Consider the following 24,274-nt stretch of genomic DNA (forward strand, 5'->3'; position numbering starts at 1 on the left):
CTGCAAGTGAGCAGAGAGATTTATTCATCCATGAGACGCGTGTTTTCCACCCAAAGTCAATACTCACCTTGGCACTTGCTCTCTGCAGCCAAGGCAAACGTGACATGTTTCCACAGGGCAGGGAGGGAGCTGAGCCCAGCACCAGTGAGGAACTGGGAGAGGAGCAGCTTTTTTTGTCCTGTGTTTAACCCAGGATTTCACACGCCACTGTGTTCAAGCCAAACCTGCAGCTGAGCGGGTTCCCCCTCGCTGTGCTGGACTCTCTGCTCTGTTACCACACTGAGCCACACTGAGCTGGGAAGCCACTTACTGGGAACAGATGACTAAAGGGAGACTAAATCTGTAATGATGAGGTGCAAAAAGGATTAATTAATATCAGGTCTGCAGACAGCTCTGGGGACACAGAGAAGTGCAAAAATTCGGCTACGGAGAGTCTGCTAAGGGAAAAGAGGGATAAAACTGTGGAGCAACACATTCCATTCCAAGCAGAGGCAGGACTGGGGGAGCAGCACAGCAGGAATGGAGGGACAGGGGGAATATTCACTGTGAGGAGATACAAGGTGGGGTCACTGTTGCTGCACCCTGGGGCTCACCCTCAGGGGCAGCACAGGACATGAAATGGGCTTCCCTCCCTGCCATCCAACCCGTTACAGGCTTAAAAACTGATGTTTTTATTTAATAAAAAAAATAATGAAAAAGGAAAATTAAGTCATCCACTCCAAAGTTGGTAAAAGCTGTAAGTAATGCAGAGAAATAAGCTCCCAGATCCCTTGTCTTGCTGTGAAGTTGAGGCCCGGGGCAGTCTGGCTGCTTCACTCCCCCTCTGTGAAAGGGCACACCAGTGTGGGGCTGTTCCTGCACTGATCACACCGGGACAACCAGTTTACAAACCATTTTAATTAGATACCCCAAAACAGCACCCAGGGACAGGGCAGCTCTGTGGGACAAACCAGGGCCATTACACACAGATCTGCAGGTGTTTTTCACATGAGAAAACCCCTGTTTGGGACTGATCAGGACAGAATTCCAAAATTCCCCTTACAGGATCTGATATCCCGCTTCTGACCTTTGGATATAAAACCCCACCAACCCCTCCCTCATGTGAGTCATGTCTGTCCAGTTTCACATTATGCTGACATCCTCCAGCACGGTGTCATGGCCGTGGTGAAGACAGAAAGGCTCAGTCACGACCAGCTGAAAGAACTGCAGGATCAATGCTGGGCTGGAAAATTCGCCAGGATCTTCCTACAGCAGCAACATCCCAACATACCCCTGTGCTGTGGTCAGCAAATGTCCCTGTGTTCATTCAACAACTGGAATGTGCACCAGGAGCTCTGGAGTCTGCAAGGGAGAGCACCTCTTCTCTGTTTTAAGGCCTTCATAATTATGTAAATGATATTTAAATCCTCTTGACTCGGTGAAAAATAAAGTCACTCATTCCCAATATGCAGCCAACAACCAGAACAGGATGTTTAACCCCCCCCAAACCCCAAATCAAAACCTGTAAGGGTTTAACACAACCCTGAGGGACCACATGGGGGGCTGGTGGTCCCTGCCAGGCTGGATTGTCACTCCCCCCCAGAACTGTGCCTGTATTGCAAAATCAGGTCAGGAATTTAAAAGGAATAGTTAAAAATGAATTGTCTTTGGGAGGCAGCACTTACAGCTGGAAAGAGGGGGAGTTTATCCAGGGTGTCCATGTCCCCACTCCTCCCAGGTTTGATGTTCCTTCAGTGAGGATTTTAGGGACAGACCAGAGGCTGGAGAGACCTTGCTCTGCTCCTGAGGGACCAGCAGGACCAGCAGCTGCCAAGCTGAGGGGATTCTGAGAGCCAAATGGATGTTGGGAGCCAGGGCCTGATCCTAATTCTGCTCCAGCACTTCACCATTCGTGATTTTTCCAAACAGAGAACGATAAAGCTCCGTCCTGGGGAAAGAAAAGGAAGGTGGAGAAGGAAAAGTTACTTTTCAAGGTCAAAATGGAAGAAAGAGGCTGCCACAAACCCTCCACTCCAAATGAAAAGGCCTCATGTAATTAAAAATGCATTCAACAATCTTTATTAATAAATACAGAGGAGGGAAACTTGTGTAAGACCAATCCCAGGCAGTACAGAAATATGCAAATATCTCAGTGTGGCTGGATATCATATCTCCAGAGAATGAGGGCTTCCATAAGTTTGCCCTTTACAGACAGGCTCTTCAAGTAAGAAAACAAGATTGGATATTTTAATAGGATGTACGAGGCCATGGAGCCGTAAGGAGGATTCAATCACAGCCTACGTGGGACTGTAATTTGGTTTTCATACATTTTCTTGGACAGTACTTGAAAAACAATGAAAATGACCCAGCAACAGGATTCCAATTAATATCCCACGTGTGGCAATTCTGATAACAGGAGCAAATTTCCCTTTTAAAAAAAAAGTGGGTTGGTGTTATCTTTAATTTTAGACCCAGAGTAACCTGAGCTGGGGGAAAGGAGGGATTCTTATAAATCAGGTATTTCTGGATACTGAGGGAAAAGCACAGGGAGAGCCTTATTTTCTATAAATGCATTTTCTGAAGCAGCAGCCTGTTGTCAGAGGCTGCACACACTGATGGGGTGTTGGTGACATGGAGGGTGGGATTTTCCTTTCCAAGAACAGTAACAACCCCAGGGTAATGAGTGAGGACCAGGTGATCCCATTGCCTCCCACCTTCCTCACACCACCCTGAAGGCATTTTGAAAAATCCAAAGGAGATTTGTCCCCTAACAGGTTCCCCCCTCCAGTTTCTTTAAGCCCTTCTCCCTTACACATTCACTCATGTTTTACACCCCCAGCAATGGAAGGAAGTCCAAAAACAATGTGAACAGTCTGGGGAACCCCAAAGAAACCACCCAAAGACAGTAAGAGCTTCTGTGTTTGCCCCATGAACAGGCAAAACCCCAAAATGCTGTTCCTTTGCAGCCTGCCTTGGCCTTTCCCACTGGGGGAGAACCCAGGAGAAGAATCCCTCAGGTTTGTGTCCTCATTTTTGTGGGTTTGATACTCTCCTGTGGATACAGGAGTTCAGGGATCGATGCTGAATTTGCTCCAATCCCACAGATTTTAAATAAACAGCCATTTTTCAGGCAAGTAAAGCCTGGGGAGATTTCAAGCAAGGATTTGTCTTTGCTGGCAGAGGAATGTTTGCCAGCAGTGACAGGCTGTGACAGGGACAGCCCAGGTTCTGGGGGGCACAGAGGGTTCCCCAGAACCTCCATGGCCTCATCCTCCAGCACAGCAGCCTCTGATAGAGCAAAAATCCAAGTGGAACTGTTCAGAACAGACAGACACCCTGGCAGTGACAGGAGGAGGGATATCAGGTAACCCCACCACCTCCAAAACAGAACAAACATTTCACCCTGAAACATAAAATAATAAAATAACCCAACCTTTTTTCCCCCCTCTTCTCATCACCCAGGCTCCCTTTCTTTTACAGCCTCTCCCCTCAGCAGGATTTAACCATGCAGAGAGTAAAACTCATCAATCCTCCAGGTTTAACCTTGTCTCTGTTTCAATTCACCAGGGTAAGTGCAGATTTTAATACTTTCAGTCCCCTTAAGGCTATGCATAATGAACTTGGATTTTGGTTAAAAAAATATAAAATTTCTCTCCTCCACCCACAGATATTAAACATCAGACCTGAGCCACTGAGTTGAAACACCCCACTGGAAGTGTGTCACCTGCAGCTGGAGGAAAGGTGACTTGAGCACAAAGAGGTTCTGGAGGCAGCATGTGCTGAGGAATAACCTGTGCAGGTAATTAACAGCACTCACACCTCAGGTAGAGAGTGTGGAAGAAGCAGGTCGATACAGGGGTCTTCCTTGAATTAAAATTTAACTTACCCTTTATTGCAACCTACAAAAGCAAGTAATGAGCACTAACATTTTTATTTCTTTTAAACTGTCATTTAGGCTGTAGAGGGGATAATTACCTATTTCCACTGTAGTAAGGTTTTATCACCCTTAGTGAGGCATTTTCTAATTTAATATTTTTACTGTATTATCATAAAACCTGTTTCTGGAAAAAATGATCACGAACCACAGAGCCATTTGCCATAAAACATGTGTGTGTAAGTACCTTGGCTTAATTATTTATGCATTTCTTCTGAGCTGGTTCCAGAGCCAGGGGACAGCACAGGCACTGTCACCTCCCTACCACGAAAACTGGGGGGCTCAGGTCAACAATATGGTTTTAAAATATGAAATAAAAGGAACAGCTACTCCAGGTGGTGAGCCTGGTGTGTCAAATGCCCAGTGGGCTTTTCCCCCCTCCAGATCCAGGTAGTGCCACTACACACATTTTACAGGCAAAATCCTTGCAACAGAGAGCAAGGAAACACACACAGAGTGAGTATTGACAGCAACAGCACATTTCATAAATCTCTACGAATCTTCAAAATATAAATCACAAAGACCCTTCACAGATCCCCAGGAAGGTTCTTTGCCCACCTGCATTAGCACCAAATGTACAAACCAAACATGTACCTGCATGTGGGAACAGCCAATGTTGTTCTATTCTGTGCAATTATAGTCATGTTACTTCTTTTTGCTAAATATAGTTCTGTGAACTGCTAGAACAATATTCAGGGGAAAATTCAGTTTCTGGTGTGATTTCTTTAAAAATTATTATTAAAATAGCAATAGTGCTTGAGCCACTGCTGTGCTCTTCTAGTAAAAATACCCTCCAACCAATTTCTCTGCCTTTTCCCATGTACCTTTTACTTCTTCTCTTCCTCTACCCAAAAAGAAGGTAATTTAGAATATGCCACAAGCAGTACTGAAATGACTACACAACCCATTCCTACTGCCATCCTCCACTGGGAACTATGAATTTTTAATTCACAAAAACTGGAAAAAGATAGAACATGAACACCCAGGAAGAAAGGGAGAATGAAAAATGGAAAACACATGACTGTTGATGAAAACTGAAGTTGGCTGATTGTTTCTTTGTAAAACTTTTTGTCTGTACCCTAAGAAGTGATTTGTCCAGTGGTGTGAAATTCAGATTACTCAGTGCCCAGCAAGCAGAGCAGGTACCAGGAAGAGAAAATAAAGCTGAAGTATTTTATTTCTTAATTAAAAAAAAAATTCTACTTAAGAAAATGAAATAAAAGGAACAGTTACTCCATGTGCTGTGGTAAATACCCAGTGGACTTTACCCCCCTCTAAACCCCAGGTATTGCTACTACACACACTCTACAGGCAAAAGGAAAGAGACCAGGAAGACAGAACAAGCTGAACCCATTTATTTCTCATGTCTAATGAAAGGTTAACCCAGTCTTAATTTCTAGTCAAACCCCAAACCAGCCGGGCCGTGGGGTTTGGCTCTGCATTCCCGTCCCTTTCAGCAGCGACAAACCCGCGGGGTGGTGGGTGATGTGGAGCTCCCAGAGGCAGATCCCAACACCCCAGATGTGTCCGTGTGTCCAGGGCCCCGTGTCCGGGTGGAGCAGGAGGCAGCCCCACGAGATGGCACTCACTCGCTTCCCAAGCCCGGCGCGCGGCTCCCGCTGTAAATCCCGCGGCTCCCACCGCCCTGCCCGGCGCTCCAAGGGGCTCACAAAGGGCTCCTGCAATTCCCTCCCGCTCAGGCAGGTCAGGATCGGGCCCCCTGAGCTGCTTCAAATGCTTTTAGCCCCACGGCTTTGAGTTATGAAAGGTGACATGTGGCCTCTGGTTTGTCTCCTGAGAGCAGGCACAAGATTTATAAATATTTCAGAAAGCTGGTTCTTGCCCTAAACAAAGGGACTCTGCACATTTTGAGAGGCTGGATCTGGGAGTGGGGGACAGCAGAGAGATGTAGGGCTGGTGCTCAAACACAACCAATACCCTGAGATCAGCTCAGTTGGTTAAAACTTGGTTGTAATAATGCCAAGGTCATGAGTTCAACCCCCTGTATGGGCCATTGACTTAAGAGTTGGACTCGATGATCCTTGTGGGTCCTTTCCAACTCAGAATAGTCTGTGATTCTGTGATTTGGGGCTCATCCTTGCTGTCCCTGTCACCAACCCTGTCACACCAGCACCAGCCTTGAGCTTGGGACAGGATTAATGGAGCAGAGATGGACCTCTCTTGTCCCTCCTTTGGCCCCAGCTGCATTTTCATAGGAGCTTTTAGAGCACAAAGCATAAAAGATGGGGGTAAATGGCTGGAGAAGCAGCAAAACACAGGGATGTGCAAGCAAGTCAAATTTGCTCCACTGGCGTGTGTTCCAGCAGCAGGAATTTCCCCAAATGGCGACTTCTCTGTCAGTTTTTGGACGGATATTTGAGCAGAGCAGACTCTGTGATGCTGCATGGAAAGTGCCCTGTGCAGGAGTGCATGAGGGGACCATTCTTTGTGTCCCTTAACACCCCATATTCCTGGGATGATTTCCCTCTTTCACAGCTTGCCTGTTTTATAACAGATTTGATGCAGGAGAAGACAAATTGTCTCACAAAGGAAAGATGACAAATCATCTCGCAGCCCTTAACAGGTTATTTTTTTTTTCCTTTAAAAAGGAAATTTCCATAACAGAGGTGTCTGTCTTCTTACAGGGATGTCAGACATCAAATGTTGGGACACGATGATTCCAGCCCATCCACGCTGGGTCACAGAGACCACTTCCCACTGCCAGCTAAAAACATACACAACTCCTTGTGCAAACATCAGCCCTTCTGACAGCTGTGGTTAAAGCAACTCCAGGTGTTGAACTGCACCTCCATGGGGTGATGCCAAAGGCCAAGTCAAAGGTTGGGGGGATTTTAAATAAAACAAACAAAATGAGACACAAAGGGCAGAAATTTCAAGGCCAGGTTGGATGGAGCTCTGGGCAACCTGGTCTATGGGAGGTGTCCCTGTCCATGGCAGGGGGTGGAATGAGAGAAGCTTTAGGGTCCCCTCCAACCCAAACCATTCTGGGATTCTGTGATCCAGAAGTCAGAGTGCCTTGGCATCAAGCCAAGCAGGTTTAGTTTCACAGGACAACACAACAAATTTTTCCTCCAGCTTCAGGCTCTGCCCACCTAGCACGAGGTTCCAGCTCAGGTGTGCAGCTGGTTATGCAGCACCTCCCAAACAAGCCCATATGTCTCCCTTGAGGGGGTCCCTGAAGTACCAGGGGGCTCTTCCAGCAGCCCCAGAGCCCAGGCAGGAAAGTCCCCTCCCACCCACAGCCTTGTGCCAGAAACACCCCAAATTCCCCAGCACATCAGAGCACTCTGTGCTGCACACTCTGAGTGCCCTCCACGTTCATACTCTCTCCCTTTGTCTCCTGAAACAAAGCCAAAGCAGGACAACCTTTCTTCCAGACTGTGCCTGAATAAACTTAGAATCATTTTTCTCACAGCAACACCAAGGTTTGTGCTGTGCAGCACAGAAGCCACTGGTTTAGTTGTTCCAGAAAGAAGGGCTTTGCTTCCTCTCAGGAATTCTGTCGTGTTGAAGGTACTGGATTGACAATCGCAGAGCCCAAATTCCTCCGTTAATCCAGTCTCATGGTGTTTTAATATCCAAAGTACAAAGTAAGTGAAGTTAAAGGCTGGTATCTCACCAACCTTTTTTTTTTTATTTTTTTTTTATTAAACTCTTATGTCATATAAGTAAATTAATCTTTTAATACCAGGATTTCCTACAACGTACCCCCCTCTGCTTGCAGACACACACTGTGATAAAGCAACTGCACTGAAGTGAGAATGCTGATTGGGAAAATACACATTGTCCTGGCTGAAGCCAAGGGAAATGCTCTAATCCAGCCTCTCTGGATAATCTGTGTGCTAATTCAGCCTCCCAGCAGGCTTGTGCAAGAGCAAGAGTGGGCTGGATGCTCTTCTGCCACACATGACCTGAGGCCAACAGGACTGTGGAGTCAGAGAATTCATTTCTTGCACTTGTCTGTGGGATTTCAGGAAGTGATTCCTGCCCTGAACCCAGTTCTGCTGCATTAAGTCTGCATGTTCAAAGTCAAACACAAAATTGTGACCATATGTTAGAAAAAGAAAAAACTGTGTGAAGGAAATGCCACGTGGCCAATCCTACAATGCTGGGCAGGACACAGGAGCTGCAAGGAGGGATCCAGGATGCAGACATGCAGATGCCAGGGATTCCTACAAACCAGGGACAAAAAGGTCACTTCCGCCACAGGCCAACAAGTGATGTGGCTGAACTCACCCCACAAGGTGTATGATCAGTGCTGCCCAAAGGCAGGGACCAGTTCTCTAACTGGGAGCAAACACAGCATGGAAAGGTCTCAGAAGAGCAGGAGAAATTTCCTCAGCTCCCAGAAAGGCCTCATGTTACGGTGACACTGCTTGGTTTGACACAATCCCATCAGGGCCATCTTCCCTCTAATTTGGCTCAGAAAAGATGCAAATTCCTCCTCCCTAATGACGATCCCTTTGCAGAGGTATAAAGCCACCTGTATCATATCTGATATATTCTCCCCACCCCCCCCCAGTTATAAATCCCTGCTCTGGAATTCCAGCATGCACTTGGGAACACGTCTCTTTTGTCCTGCCTGACTTTCCTGCAGAAAAGGCTCCTCTTGCTCCCGTTCTGCACTGGGTGCCATGTTTAATGATGATGTATGGGTGTCCTTTTCCTCGGCGGTGCTGTGGGGAGGGGGTCAAACATGTGACACCGCCAGCATGTGTATCAACAGCAAATTATAAACCGTGTCAATCCAAGTTAATGCAAAGCTGTAATCCTCTTTAACAAGAGATCAAATCAGTGCCATGAGTTATGTTCATTCTGTAATCTGATAAGAAATAGAGTGAGCCTCTAATAAAAGAGTAATGAGAGCCCTTAATGATGCTGTTAAAAGGTAGCGCCAGTTAAAATATTGCTGTTGTTCCAGCTGATTAGATCATTGTTGCATATTTGCACAATCTTGTTTTACCTGTCAGAATAACCTGAGTCATCTTGGGAGATAAAAGGTGTTTGGACCAAACAACTGTGTCCTTAAAGGATGTCTCTCCTGCAAGTTACTGTCCTCCAGAGGTGAAATTCAGATGTTCATCAAACTCCACAGTAATTTGATATTAGACCTTGTTTTACAGTGTCTGTGTTTAGTCTCTGTTCCTCACACACACAGACACAGTGCAGAGATCTGAAGATCTGTATATTGCAGCTGACAGGCAGAGAGAATAAAACCCAAATCCACACACAGCTCTGCCCAGAAACACAGACATTACCTGACCTTGCCACAGCAAGGCTGTACATCAGATCCACTTCGGCACGTACTGCAAACACCTCACTTGAAGCAGACCTGGAGAACTCAGTGGGAATGTTGAGCCTCAGCTTGTCCATAAATACATCTACCTGGCACAGGAGCTTTCTCCAGTGCACAAATGTCTGATCTTCTTAAACATGAGGCTGTTTGGAGCTGGGCCAGCTGAAGGTGACTGGACGGAAGGTCTGGGTTCAACCTCAGCTGTAGCCTAGACCTTCTGCATCCTCTTTGTCAGTTCTCTGATGCTCTTGCCTCAAGGGTTTCTGGACCCAAAAGCCTTTGGAGATATGGGCTATCATCTCTCTGTGCCTCAGTTCCAAGGGTTAAGCCAGAGGAGACTGGCCTGTTCCCAGCTCTGCTGCACAAGATGGCACTAAGGATGTGAAGCTCCCCACGCCATGACGATGGGAAAAACGTGTTCCAAGGCAAGTCCAAGAAGTGGCACACACATGATGCCACCATCAAACCCAGGAGAAATCACAACCAACCCTGTTCTAACCCTGAATAATCCCTGCCCAAGGCAGCTCCCCTTTCCTCTGGACAACCACCATACCACACTTACAGTTTTGCCTTCAGGTCCTTTGTCTTAGGTCAGGCCATTTACATAGCAATGACCTTGGACCAATTAGAAAAACCTTGGCCCAAGAGGACAATAAATGTGTTAAAGTCTATAAACATGTACCCCAAGATAACCATAAAAATCACTTTCCAGTGTATGCTTTAAAATACTGCCAAAGAGGGGTTAAAACAGAGGAGGGTTGGAGGCCACCAGTGTCTCACACATTACACCATAATATATGTGAGCACGAGGTCAAACAGCCAGGCCCATGCCTAGGGTGCATGGAAAACTGGCAAGGGGAAGATTAATTGCCTCCAGCAATGCTATTATTCCAACCAGAAGCAAGAATAAGAAAGAAAGTGGCAGTGATGTTGACAAAGGCAGTCACTTGGCTTGCACGTTCCTCTTCTCGAACTCAGGCTGTAAAACAATTCTGGAGTGGCTGTTTATCCCCTTCTCTTCCCAGTGCTCAGGCTGCTTTCTCCCCACACACATTTCTTTGGAGTCCTGGACATCCCACAGCTACCAGCACACAGGGAAATCCTCCACTCCAGGAGTGCCAGCAGTTCACTGCACTATTTTAAAGTCTCTCTGCACAGCCACGGCAGTGCAAAATGGCTCAAATGCAGAGGAGAATCAGGCCCCAAATGTATTCCCAGGCTGCATTAACTAACTAAATATAGAGAAAACAGCAAAGTATTGCAGTGATCCACAGATTTGTGCCTTCAAAAGCAAAGCAAGGCAACAGTCAGAGACTGTTTTTGCCCCAGTGAGGACTGGGGAGCCAAGGAAGAACCAGGACTACAGCCCCACTCACCCCCCAGACTTTACACCACCCCAAGACATGCCCCTCCACATCTGCACACACATATTTATTTACTGGCCTTTTCCTGCTGTCTGCCAGCCACTGTAGCCACGGGTAGAACTTAACAGGAATGTTCTGCCAACTCTGTACATCCATTTTATATACAGCTCACTGACACTGGGAAATTTCTCCCACTACAACACAGAGCGCCCCATTGTTCAGATGTGTATTTATTTTGGGGTCATGCCTTTTAAGTGCATGACTAGAAAAAACCCCAAAGTGGCTCAGAGCACAATCATGTCTCTGTGAAGTGTATACTTGCATTTTCAATCTAGTAATTCACACTTGCAAACAATAAAATTACCTTCTGTCACAAAGGAAAGCTGTTATCATTGCTGCTTCCCTCTCAAGTGTACAGGCCTGGTCTTTTCTTTTTGATTCACCTGCAGATGTTGAATTCTTCTTGCCCTCTCTGGTACAGATGTGTGTCTGATGGCTCATGCCAAGAGTAGGGGTATTTTAAGCAGAACTGTGAAGTGACCCCTAGAGTGTGGCTCTGATGTTCAAAAAATGAGTGATAGCAGCAGGTATCTTCATTTTGTGAGACCTGAACCAAAACGCCTATTGAGGCCTAATTTTTCAGGTACATATTCTGAACATGTTTTATGTCTGCATGCAAACAGAAATGGTGTAAACTGGGGAGGAAGCTGACAAGTAACACTCAAGTTTTCACAAGAATTCTCACCCAGATGTGCAAGGGCTGCTGCAATGAGGAAGCACAAATTTGTTCCCAAAGCCCACATGGAACAGCACAAGAACTAACAGGCCTAAATTACAGCAGAGGGAAATTTAAGCTCAACATTAGGCCTAAAGCTGCAGAGAACTGCTAAAGGAAGACAGTGATGTCTGTGATAAGCATGTTCTTAGTGCTGCAGGTAACCAACAGGCATTTTGGCAACAGAGAGAAAAGCTTAGCCTTCTATTTTTGTGTCTGAAACAAAAGCTTTCCTATGTATGTTGAAAAATTAAATACTACTAAAATTACTATTACTAAACCACTGTTTTTACAGCCCTGTTTCACCAGCAGCTCTCTGTGGCACAGAGGAATCAGAACACAGAGCAACCTGCTCAAGGTCACCCACAAAGCCACTGGCAGAGCAAGAAACAGAACCTGCCCAGCCTGATTCCATCCCTGCCCCATCCACATCCAGGGCTCCTGATCTTGGCAGAGTGGGATCCAGCTGCCCACACGGCATGACCCTCAGGCACACTTGCTGTGTGACACATCAGCACATCTAACCCAGCACAGGAGCTCAGTGCCTGCAATGCCATTAGCAGAGAGCATGGAAAGCCTCCAAAGTGACTCATAAACTTAATGTCAGGACTAAATTCCCGCAGTCAGACAATGAGCAGCAGCTGCTGCTGCCACCAACACTCGGTGACACACACGAGCGATGCAATAACCTGCTCAACGTGGGGCAAAACACCAGGAGACATTCCCAGGAAACCAAATGTCAACCACTCTGTCCCCACACAAAGAAATGAGTGGTCAGAGTGTAACACAGATTAGCTGGACCTGCTCCTGGGGGTCAGGCAGCCCCCAGGCCGAGCTGGGGGGGCGGAGGTGCCTCCCCAGGAGTGGGGGGATGAGGGTGATGAGGATGGCAGACAAGGATGGCAGATGAAGGGGAGCTGAGGCCCGAGAAGGCCATAGCTCAGAATGACTCCCCTGTCCCAGCTGTTCGATGCACTCCACGTTTGCTTTGACTTGCTGGAGGATTTTGGCTCACAGAGCACATTTTCTATGCAACTTTTGGAACACGAGTGAGTGCAGTGGGCTGTGAAGGAGGAGGCAATGTCACCTCTGGGGACAGCAAACAGAGTGTAACTCCTGTATTATCAGTCTCACCCTTTTTTTTCACCTTTCTCTCACTCATATACCCCATGTGAGCCAGGCTTGCCTCAATTCTGGGGACAGAGCAGGGGTCTGCAGCCTGCCCAGCCTGCAGGAGAGAGCAGTAGGTACTACAGCCAAATATAACAGACACCCCAATCTCATCTGAAATTCCCAAAGCATAAGTAATAACCAGTCAACTGGACATAATACTGAAAATATTACAGTCACACATATTATTAATGAAAATGGTACAAACTGGTTCTTCCTGTAACACTTCTGCCACCTGCTAATTACCCTCAGACAAAAAGATGTGGGGAACAAGCAGCACATCCCAGAATCATTCCTACAGGATGGTTTGACTCTGCTAGGAATGTGTATCTATCCTGTCCCATGTTTAGTTTGGGATATCCAAAGCAGCAAAGACACTAATTCCATACAAGCAAGGAGGTCCCTGCTGGCTGGGAAGTACAGAGAGCTGCCAGCTCAGGCCCTGCAGGTCAGAAACAAAAGTACCCTTGATTTTTTTGCCAAACAAAGTGTGCACATCTAATCTCACAGTGCTCAAACCACTTCTGCCTCTCTCTTCCTACAATCCAGGTAAGGGGTGGCAGAACTGAGCACTTTATGTGGCTGAAAGAACAGCTTTCACCCTACAGATGCAAGACATTTATTTTTGTGGTGAGAGGATCTAAAAAATGTTAAAAATCAGAGCAGTTGGCTTTTCTCTCACTTGCAAAAAAAGAAAAAAAAAGTAAAGAAACTCTGAGAAAGCTGCATGATGAAACAGCACAGGTCTTATACACAAAACATCCAAGTCCCAGCTTACTTCTCATCCAGGAGTCTGTGCAATCTCCTAAAAGGCAGCAGCCAAAGAACAGCAGGTATTTGGTTTCCATTTCGCCAACAGACAAATGACATCTCTCCCTCACAAAGCACAAACATGTTCCACAACCCAGGGGAAAGATGTTTCTCAAGTTTTCTACATCCATTCACTGGAAAAATTATTCCACCTCCTTCCCACAAACAGGTCAGCATTTCGAGATGTGGTTTAAAAACGTAACGCTGAAGAAATGTGGGTGGATATGTAGAAGAGCTGTTTAGTAACTTTGCACAAAACTTTACTGATACTTTCTTTACTAAATAGCACATTAAATCATTCTAGTCTTTCAATAAAATCCTTCACAGAAAGAACATTTAGGTCTTGAGTGAATCTTGACAGAATTATTCCAATTATTAACTAATCTAAGAAAATGCACATTAGCCAGAATTTAGAAGTTGCCATTTCTGTTGAAAGACAAGTTCTAAAAGACAAGTTTTGATTACACCTGAAGACACCAGGTGACTTAGTCGTCTATTTCCAAATGAATTCCACCAAACTGGAATATTTCAAAGTCAGAGGACTTTTACAAACAGGAATCAAAATGCAGGTACAAAGATTTATGAAAACTTCTTGTTTAGTATCACGGTAATTAGAGAATGAAAGCTCAGCCAGACTGCCAGGACAGATGTGACCAAGACACCCAGGCTATGATGCCAGTGACAAATGGAGAACTGATAAGAAGAAATGGAGGGGGTGACAGCCTGAAGAACAGGTCAATATCACGCTGTCATGAAGCCATTTGAGAAACATAATTAATCTATTACTTACCTGGCATCATCATTCATTGTGCAGTGGTCAATAGGTGCCATGAAGCTCACCAGCTTGCTATGCACATGATACCTGAGGAGTGCAGGAAATAAGGAGGCAGCACATTAGTAACTATTAATGAAAAGGAAATGTTGCTGCTTGACTAGAAACACTCCAGCCCCTGAAAGGCAAAGCACTGGCTTTCCTGGGGGCTGACTCCTAATGACTCACTAGTTGTAGCTGGCAATTCCTCCTCCCTTCCCTCTTCCTTTCTTACAACATAGACACAAGAATAATCAGATGATACAATGAACTGAACAGCAAGTAAATCCTTTTTTATCCTGGTGAAGAAGAGGACAGACAGGATCCATTAATTGCGTACGAGTCCCTAATCAGGCTCCCAGACAGACAACCCTGAGAAGTCAGAGAAACACACACTCCTTTCCAGCCTTCCATTCAGCTGGCATCTTAATCACCTTCTGGAATTTGTGCCCAGAGCCCACTGCAGGCAGCAGGAGCGTCAGAGCATCAGACCTTCTCCAGCATCCATCTGCCACCACTTCTTCCTTGCTCTGTGGTATGTAGGGCCCCAAAGGATATCAAAATCCCACTCTGTAGCCATGACCATAGTTGGAAAAATCTACCCTGAATAACTTGCAAATGGAGCATGTAAAAACAAGCAGAGAAGGAGACAGGAAAAGGCCTGTGCAAAGATGACTTGGGGCATATTCTCATCATCAAAATACTTCTGCAAGCTGTTCTGCACCTCCAGATACAGGATCTCCTTCCCACTTTCCACACTGCAGTGAATTTCATAATTTCATGCCTTGTTTTCAAGGGAGCCAACATCAAATTTAACAGAGTACTGAAAATCTCTGAATAAAAAGGTGGCTTCAAACCCTGTGTCTGAGGGCAGGGGATTCCAAACCAAGGCACTGGTGTGCACTACCTGCCTACCCCAGCCTGAAAGGTTTCATCCCAGCTGCTGCTATTTTTAGAGCTTGACAAATAGCAGGCAAAAGGATTCACTAGCATTTGCCCAGAATCACCTTTCCACTCTGTCACCTCTGCACTCCCTTTTGTTTGCTTATGCAGGAACATTCCCTCGAGGGGATTTTTAGCTCACAAGCCCATTTCAGATCGGCTCTTCAGGCACAGCACACACTCACCCTCACACAAGGGATTCTCTGCACAACCAACTCTTTGTCACTGGTAATCGAAGGAACTGCCCTGGCCTGATGCTGCAGTGATGGAGTCAGGGGACAGATACAGCTGGGCAGGGCTGGAGGTGCCACAAGCAAGAGGGCAACAGCCTGGGCTCTGAAACAGCTCCCTGACAAGACACTACCATGGACTCACACAGACCAAGGCTTACACTGACACAGTCTGGCAAAGGGACCTGGCAATTCAGGGAAACTCTGACATGAGCTGTTTGTCCATATCTAATTACTGTCTAATTACAGACTTTAAAAACCCCAGTCTAACAGACATAAAATATTTCATTTCATTCACAGAAATGTTGCAGCAGCACAGGACCAGAAATCACTGACATGAAAAATAGGTGTGCAAAATTCACTCCCTCAGATCTGCCTCAGGAAAGGGCACGTCTTATGTGGGCTAGAAGAGTTTTAGGCACCAGGTTTCTTAAGCCTGACTGGGAGTTTCTGGATGAGCTCATTTTTGTTCTTAACACCCAAACTTCCCTGTCTGTGAAGAGGACAGGTACTCATGTCAAGTGGCAGACTTCTTTTGAAAGCACTTGAAGCTCCTCAGCCCCTACAATAAACCAGAACATTTGATCCAAACATGCTGTAATATTGAAGCTTTGCTAAAAAGAATGGATAAATGAGACAGATGAAATTTAGTATTAAATACTTTGCCCTCCAAGATCTCAAAGTCCTTCATGAAAGCAAATTTAAGCATTGCTATCCCAATTTTAGAGAAGGAGAAAAAGAACAGAGGACAAGGGCTCTTCTTGGGGTGACACCAAGTTTCTCAATGGAAGAATCAACTATTTAAAAACACACATTTTGGCTCTACTGGCCTATTGGAGCTTAACTGCAGGTTAATCCTGACCACAGACAATGAGATTTTTTTCTTTTGTTGATATTTTCCCTGCAGGGTCAGTGCAATTTTTATTTCAAGAAGCAAAAAAAGGCCCCTAAGATGTAAGAGGCAATTGGTTTGGTGAGATGGCTGCTCTCCCAGGAATGCTGAACACACACACTGCACACAAGGAGAGACTTCCCATTACTCCTGGAGGTTTACGAGTCTGCCTCAGTTGTGTGATGTTGTCAGTAGTTTTGACTGAATCATGAATATATCCAATTATGTGTGATGCTGACAGAAAAGAATATTGATAGTCAATAATTATGGGCTTTTCAGGCCAACAAAGTAGCTCTTCCCTCTTTCAATAAATTATCGTATGACATCTATCTTAAAAATTGCTATGCCAGGCCTGACCCAGACTGACTCCACTGACTTTCTATCAGATGCCATCTAAACTCAGGATTTATAGTTTACTCACAAAAGGATGGTTAATATTGCAGATTTTTCAGGAAGCAGAGCAGCTTTTCAGCATCCTCCCTGCCACAAACACCTCCCCCACCACAAATCATGCAGTCATGCTAAACTCAGGGAGACTGAGAGATCTGCTCTGCAAAGGGGGAAAACTCGGCTCTCCAGGCTGCTTCCCTTTCCACAGGGAAGATTCTTCCACTGGCAACACAACCCTAATTACTGATCCAAGAGTGAAGTGCACTGAAGCTGAAGAAAGCTGTGATGTGACTTACCAACAAAGAGAGGTTAGACATCAAACTCCAACTAGCAGTCAGTGGGAAATAGAGATCTACCTGAGGCAGTTCTGCACATCTTCCCTGAGCTGCTGTTCATGTTTTAGTCAGTGAAACATAAATGGCACAAGGGCTGTTGATTGGCTTTCACTGGAAATTACAGCCCCCAAATCGCTCAGGGATGTTTGAACACCTCTCTGGTGTTTTCTGAGACCAAACACTCTTGCCAGGGCTGATCAGGGCAACCAAGCCCTTATTCCAGGCCCAAAGAACATGAGGACTCCCCAGTGGATGTCCCAGAGCAAGAAATCTTGCCCTAGAAGTCATGCATCAGCACCCAGAGCCAATCCACTGCTGTCAGACTTTAATTGGCAAAATCAAAACCTGTGTTTGCTTTGCCACCCACCGGATTCTCCTTCCTTTACTGGCTTTCCTGTCCACTTTCTTCTTTATTTTGCTCCGCAGCTTCTGGATGGCCAACCATTGCCTGAGGAATGGGAAACAACAGGTACACAACCTTTAGAGCCACTAAACACCACCAAGCATTGCCTGAGGAATGGAAAGCAACAGGTACACAACTTTGAGAGCCACTAAACACCCCCAGAAACACTGTCTGATCCCCAACTCTGTTGAAGGCTCCACTTCTCAAACAGAACTTCTGTAAGTCAAGGAGTTTCCAGCAAAGAAAAACTTCTCCTAGTAATAAATATTTTTTTTTTACTAAAAGAAGCGTCATCTTACCTGATTTATACAATGAAAACTCAACATCAGGGAAAAAATCTAGCAAAATCCAATTACTGCAATCTTAGTATAATCTTAATTACTGTAATCTATTTTATTGTAAAGTCAGATAAATGTACAATGTAATCACCACTTAAATGCAATTTTGTCTATATCATGTTAAATTATAGTGAATGGCTTTCCATAATATTTCAGACTTACACAAAATAAATTTGACACGTTGCACTAAAATTTGGGTAATATTTTACAAGGAGAAAAGTTGTTTCACCATCACAAAGTTACCTGATGCATTTTCTTCCTTCCTGTTCCAGGGCAGAGCCCAGTTCCAACATTCCCAGCTTTCCTTTGCTTTTACACTTTTCTAAATTAGAGCCTCTAGTTAACTAAATATACACTGCTCATTAAGTGGCATTTGGAAGGTTCTTTATTTTCTAACTCTAGAATTAAAAAGACAAGTAAGAGCTTCCCTGCATGGAATGACAGTTTACTTTGCAAACAGGAAACATGCCCTGACATAGTTTAACTGTACAGCATCTTTTCTTACAGCAGATATATAGTATATATAGGCATTGCTTTAACTGATGCCACAACAGAAGGTTTGTTCCTCTAAAGCAACAAAAAACCAGAGTTCATAAAGAGAAAATCCAAATTCCAGCAGTGGGCAGGCACTTTTGTGCCTTTTTGGATTTCCTTGGTGCTGCAGGAACCTCTGAGAGACAGAAATACCTGGAACAGGCCTTTCCAAGTGGGAAGTAACTCCAGGGAATCACACACAAACCAGGGCACAGCTTGAAATTCAGACTGCATGATCCATAACTAGGAATGTGCTACAGAGGATGAGCTTCCTGACTAATGTCACACAGTTTTAATAATTTCTTAAGCAATTTCTTACACCCAGATGCTTTTGCCAGATTAACTCAATATTTTTCCCTCTACAATGAACTGGGCTGGAAGCCCACAGGTCATTTTGCTGGAATGCAGTGCTGGGATGAAGCCAGTGATGTTACAGACAACTTCCTACTTACCTGCCCATTGCTACCTGGTCATTGGGGTCCACTGAAGTGGTTTTACGCTCTATCAGTTCTCGGAGGAGCTGGAAGAAAGACAAATCCCATTTAAAGCACAGCAAAGACATGTTAATGCAAACAGGTCCACAGGTTTCTCAGAAGAATTAAGAATTAGCTGCCAAGTTCCCAGGGAACCTATGCCTCATTTTTGAAAGTCCCTAGAAAATCTCAAGCTAAGAACCCAGGCTTTTTAACATTTCCTCTGCACAAAGAGTTTTCCAAGGGAAAAAGTCAATGGCTATGCTAAAAGTTTGAGTAACTGTGTATCATCTTTGTCTTCCAAAAATGTCCACACAGAGTATGTGATTGGGGCATTACACAGAAGGCCACTACAAGGAGTTTCTGTACATAATTTCAGATGGATCTAGGAGTAGTTTAGTCTTCCCTTCAACACACCATGGTTTATTTAGGTGAAATGTAGCATCATGTCATTCATCTGAAGAGACTCTAAAAGGTTATGCAGTGAGAGGGACACAGTTTAGCAGCACTGTGGTCCAAGCACAAAAAGCCCCACGTGGCTAAATCAAACTAATAAGCCTAAGCAATGGCAAAGGACTGGGATTCTCAGGACAAAGCCTCCTCTGGGACTGTCAGAAGGGCCAGTGTTGGGAAACTGCTGGCCCCTGGAGCCCAGAGCTGGACAATCCCACAGTGGGCAAAGAGCTGACAAGGTTGGGGGATGTGAGCAGCTGAGCCTCAGCTTGTGTTTCAGTGGCTGGTTCTGTTCCTTGGGCTTTGCAAGGATGAAAAAGGCCTGGATGTTCACAGGTTGTTGTGTACACAACTCCCACATGCAGGAGATGTAACCCAGGCAGATCTGCAGAAATGCTGGGCCTCACAGGTCTCACCCCACACTTGGTTTGGGGAGGGCAGGGGGAAACTGTCCCCAGCTGAAGTCAAGCCCTGCTGGGCAGTAACACTCACTCTGAGAAACAGCACAGCAAAATTATTTTATAGCTAGAGCAGGAATGCTCAAGCAGGCTTTTCTATTTCTTTTCGTATCCTGAGGGCTGGGGTTTGTTCTTTTTGCTTCCTGCAGCCAAAGAATATTGTGAACAGCCTTTCTGGGTACTGGAGTGGTGCTGTATGGTTATCACCACTCACTGGAAATTGTACATGCTGTGCCTTGGGTATCAGCCAGGATATTAACACCAAGAACAGAAATAAACCCTCCAAAACTGAGGGGAACAGACTGCTATGGAGATGTCACCACTGCACCAACCAGTGAAGTTACTGCCCCAGCAGAGAAGCACCTGAAACAGCCCCACCTGGAAATCAGAGTCCAGGCAATTCCACAAAGACAGCAGGGAAGAAAGTATACAGGATGCTTTTCTTCCACCCTATACTTTCTTCCCCTTCAGGGCATACATCACATTACCAAAAAAAAGAGTGATTCAAACATAATTAAAAACCTGCCATTACCTTTTTTTCCCTATTTGCTTATTTTTGGAGATCATTACTGCAGCAATTACATTAAAAATTTCCAGGAGAGAGGCCACTGGTTTATTATCACTAGAAAACAGCAAGCTACTTCTCTGTCCTGTTTATCTGATTGATTCCCAACATCTTTCTGGCACACAATCTATCAGTTTATCTCTCCCACTTCATCACAGTCACTTCTGGCAGCTAAATACAAGATCCAAATCCAGTGTTACACAGACATACGACACAGTAAACCTGTGTAACACTGCCACTCTGTAAACAGCTGCCCTTAAGGCTAAGCAGAAATGGGATCTTGGTTTCTAGTCAATATTCTGTCAAAAGCAAGGTGGGAGGGAGGGTTGGAACAGCAGTGAGAAGTGGTGCAGTGAGGTTTTAGTGGTTTCTTCCTGTTCCAGCAATAAGGTGTGTTTACTGTCTCCTCTTATCTTGTTCCTTGGCATGAGGCACAGAGAAAACAGCTGAGCAGCAATGGCAGAGAAGGCACAGGAAGATGGTCATGCACAGACATCCTACACTCCCAGAGAACTGAGCACATTTCCAGCAGGACTTGCTCTTCCTGGTCGCCCAGGAATCCACAGACTGGGAGACCAAGGAGTGCCACCAAGCTCTTACAACTATGTCCACACTGGTCAGAACAATGGCTTCAAACACAGTAGGGTTAGACTGAATATTAGGAAGGAATTTTCCCCTGTCAGGGTGGTCAGGCCCTGGCACAGATTGCCCAGAGAAGCTGTGGCTGCCCCATCCCTGGAAGTGTCCAAGGCCAGGATGGAGCAACCTGGTCTAGTTGGAAAGTGTCCCTGCCCATGGATGGTCTTTAAAGTCCCTTCCAAACCAAACCATTCTGTGACTCTAAGATGCATTTTTGGGGCAGGTTTTGTACTGGTTTTGTCAACCTTGGCACTGACAAGGTCTTCCAGTGTTCCAAATGTTCTTCCACAGCAGTGTCAACTGCAGGACTGAGGACACTGCTGGGAAGAGCAGAGGGAGACAAAGATGAGGGAGAAGTAAAAGAAAGCAGGAACAAGCGGGAAATTAGGAAATAGAAAGAAAAGCTCGAATCATCTTGTTACATCTAAATAGCTAAGTCTTGGAGCTAAAGTTATAAATCATGCTAACAATGGTTACTAAAATAAAAGTGGATGTAGCCAGAGGCTACCACTGAAAAAGTCAGTCCAAGCCTGCCTCGCTGCCTTTGGTCTTTAAGGATTTGATTAGTTTTCCGCTTTCTAGTTCACAGTCTTGCATTCAGCCCCTGCTCCAGAGCCAGCCAGGGCTCAGGATACAGAGTGAATGATAAATTCATTTACTGAATAAAGCTACACTGTTTTCCCAGCACAAGACTTAAAACACTTCCGAAGCTGTAATATTTCATTAAGCTTGGCGATTCTGGTTAAAATTTATTAGTCAAAACAGAAAACTCTCATCAGACCCCATATATTCCATTAGGAGTGATATATGGTGTCTCCCCGTGTCTAATTATTAACTAGGAAGTGTAAGTAAATCACTATCAGTATTAAGCCCTGATGTGTGAAGACAGAGTCTGAGTTAGGCAATTTTGGCATCAAAAGGCTTTGACTTGTAACAGATCCTTTTCTGCTTTCCCTCCTTCACATCTTCCCTGAACTTCAAAACCCTCAGCTCAGTCTCCCATGGAAGTAAACACAACTGCAATGAAGCACAGCCACGTCCTGCAGCTCAACCACCAACTCTGAGCTGCTCCTTATGAAAGCTGGAACCAGAAGGACAAATTATTTGGGCAACAGGGAGTTACTAATCCCAGATGGATTTTCTTTGGGAGGAAGCATTGATGTTTGCCAGGAGAGCTCCTCATGTGCCTGATTCTTACTCCATGGAGTTTGGATAATAAAACCATCCCAATCACTCCCTAGGCAAACCCAGGGACTGCCAACCACACAAGGAAAGAAAAGCACATGGAGATGGTGTGGTTTGCCCAGACTCACAGACTGTGAGCTGACTCTGCCTTCGGTGTCCTGAGCACCCAGAGCTGACAATCCACAGCTACTCACAAAGAGCAGAGGAATTTCCACAGAACATGCCAAGGAAGAGCTTCCACAGCCATCAGTATTCACCTGCCTTGGCTGCCCACAAAGCCAAAATCCACAGCGGAGTCATGAAGTGCTTCCTGAAGAATTTACCTTAAAGGGCTCCCTCTCCAAGCCAGTTAAAGAGATGCACACAAAGTATATTGCACAAAATTAGTGGGATTTAGAAATGCCATCAGGGTGTTGTTCAAGGGTAATAGAGATTCATTTCTCATTTTAGAGGTCAATTTTCATTTTAGAGGTTAGGTCTCATTTTCATGCACTATCTGTCAGTGTTTCTAACACTACAGTCACTGACCTTTCTGATTTGCAGACCCTTAAGAATTTCCAGTTGAGACAAAGAGCAAAGGATGACTTGAAATCAGCCTCCTGACAAAAGGCTCACTTGTCTTAGACCTTACAGAGAAAACCAAATTAAAAAAAAAGTCCATCTATAGTACATCATAGGAAACGGTTGAGTTTACAAATCTTAAGATACAAAACTGGAACAAAAGGAAGGATTTTTCTCTGATGTTATTATAACCTTCAGAAAAGCCAGTAAAGGCACGGGTCACTTGTGCCACACTGCATCAAAGGGACCTGCTCTGTCTTGCAGGAGGCACTGGTGCCTTTGAATTCCCAGAGTCAGGTGTGCCCAGAGGTGATCACAGTCTGCCAGGGGCCCTGAGTCAGTAATGCCAAACAGGTCTGGCAATGCTCATCTTAAAACAGCTGCACACACTGGAAAAGGAGCCTCAGACTGTTCCTGCCAGAGCAGTCATTTGCTGGAAGCAACAGAAACAGATTCCACTGTCCATGGATTCTGAAACAGTGAGAGAAATGGGAGAAACCCAGACTTCAGATTCAACAGCAGCTGCTTATTAACTTTACTGGAACACTCTGTCACTCCTAAAAAAACATTCACTTTATTAGTGAGGAATTCTAAAATATTTGCAAATGGTTATGTGGAGTTTTCTACCTAAATGTGTGTTTGTTACCAGAGACAGTGAACACACCATTATTGTTATGTGCAGGTCTTTTTCAACAGTTTAAAAAGCAGGTTTTTTAACAAAATTACTGTAGAAAATAAAAAGAGAAAAGCTAAGTACAACTTGTCAAGTCCAAGAAAAGCAGTGAATCCACACCCTCAAATGCTTTTCCTCTCTCCTGGTGAAAATGCAAAGTCACTCCTGAACAGAAAATTGTCAAAGCTGTATTTTTATCAATGCATTTTCAATACTTTCCAATCCAACTTTTTTCTGTTTCAGTCTTGAAGAGACACAGTGAATCACATGAATTTTTCCTGCAACAACAGCATAAATCATAGAGGTTGCTTCTAGCCCAGGACTCACTCAGCAAACATTTTGCACTCAGTTCTGCCTGGATGTACAAACAAGCTGTTCCTTTTCCCCTTTCAAGCTCCCACTCAGTAGCAGCATAACACCATTTGGATTTTTACCAGCACCAGAGAAAATTTAAGATTGCAGCTCAAATATTGTTTTGAAATGCTTTTTAAAATTTATTTTTCAGGAATCTATTTATAAAAACTTAATTTGCACAATGAAATCACTGGACAGTCTCTTTTTAAAAACCATTTCATTCAAATTCAGATTTGTGTAAGATGCACAGACTTGCCTATTTTCTAATAACCCATTAAGAGAAGTTCCAAATCAAGCTTTAAAACGTGTTATTAACCATCTACCCAGCCATTTGAAAGATACATGCCTGTGATAAGAGTATTGTATTGCCATTAACCTGTGGGATGGTTCGAGACATCTCTTATTCACACAAAACTCTAAATGCATCTAATTAAAGCCACAAGATCAGCTGTCCATATTAATCACTCACCGGTTTAATTAAGGTAAACCAGCTTGTCACAAAGCCAGTCTTCTCTCTATTCTTCACCATTATCGACTTTTAATAGTTCACTGAATTAGTAATTACTTGTTTATGGCATTATCAAATTCCTGGGAGAGGAATGGGCCCTGGAAACTGCTTGAGACATAAAGAGAAATTTACCCCATCAGGTAAAGTTTTCTAAAGAGCCATACAGTGGGATTTAAAGAGT

The 24,274-nt window shown here is 44.7% G+C and overlaps 1 protein-coding gene across 2 annotated transcripts in view; it reads right to left on the bottom strand.

Annotated features, from left to right (window-relative positions):
* Positions 1 to 722: 722 nt before the first annotated feature.
* AATF (apoptosis antagonizing transcription factor) overlaps positions 723 to 24,274 on the bottom strand; it is a 49,292-nt gene continuing 25,740 nt past the window's right edge. Inside the window, exons 9-12 of one of the 2 annotated variants that reach the window (XM_071574889.1) lie at positions 18,677 to 18,744; positions 17,317 to 17,397; positions 14,140 to 14,211; positions 723 to 1,927 (exon numbers count right to left, since the gene is read on the bottom strand). In XM_071574889.1, coding sequence (XP_071430990.1) covers positions 1,864 to 1,927; positions 14,140 to 14,211; positions 17,317 to 17,397; positions 18,677 to 18,744 — 285 coding nt within the window. In that variant the 3' untranslated portion in view covers positions 723 to 1,863. Of the gene's footprint in view, positions 1,928 to 13,299; positions 13,345 to 14,139; positions 14,212 to 17,316; positions 17,398 to 18,676; positions 18,745 to 24,274 lie in introns of those variants that run through there. The other variant, XM_071574890.1, reaches the window with a different exon arrangement.

Source organism: Pithys albifrons, chromosome 21, assembly GCF_047495875.1.
Source record: "Pithys albifrons albifrons isolate INPA30051 chromosome 21, PitAlb_v1, whole genome shotgun sequence".
Lineage (NCBI taxonomy): Eukaryota > Metazoa > Chordata > Aves > Passeriformes > Thamnophilidae > Pithys > Pithys albifrons.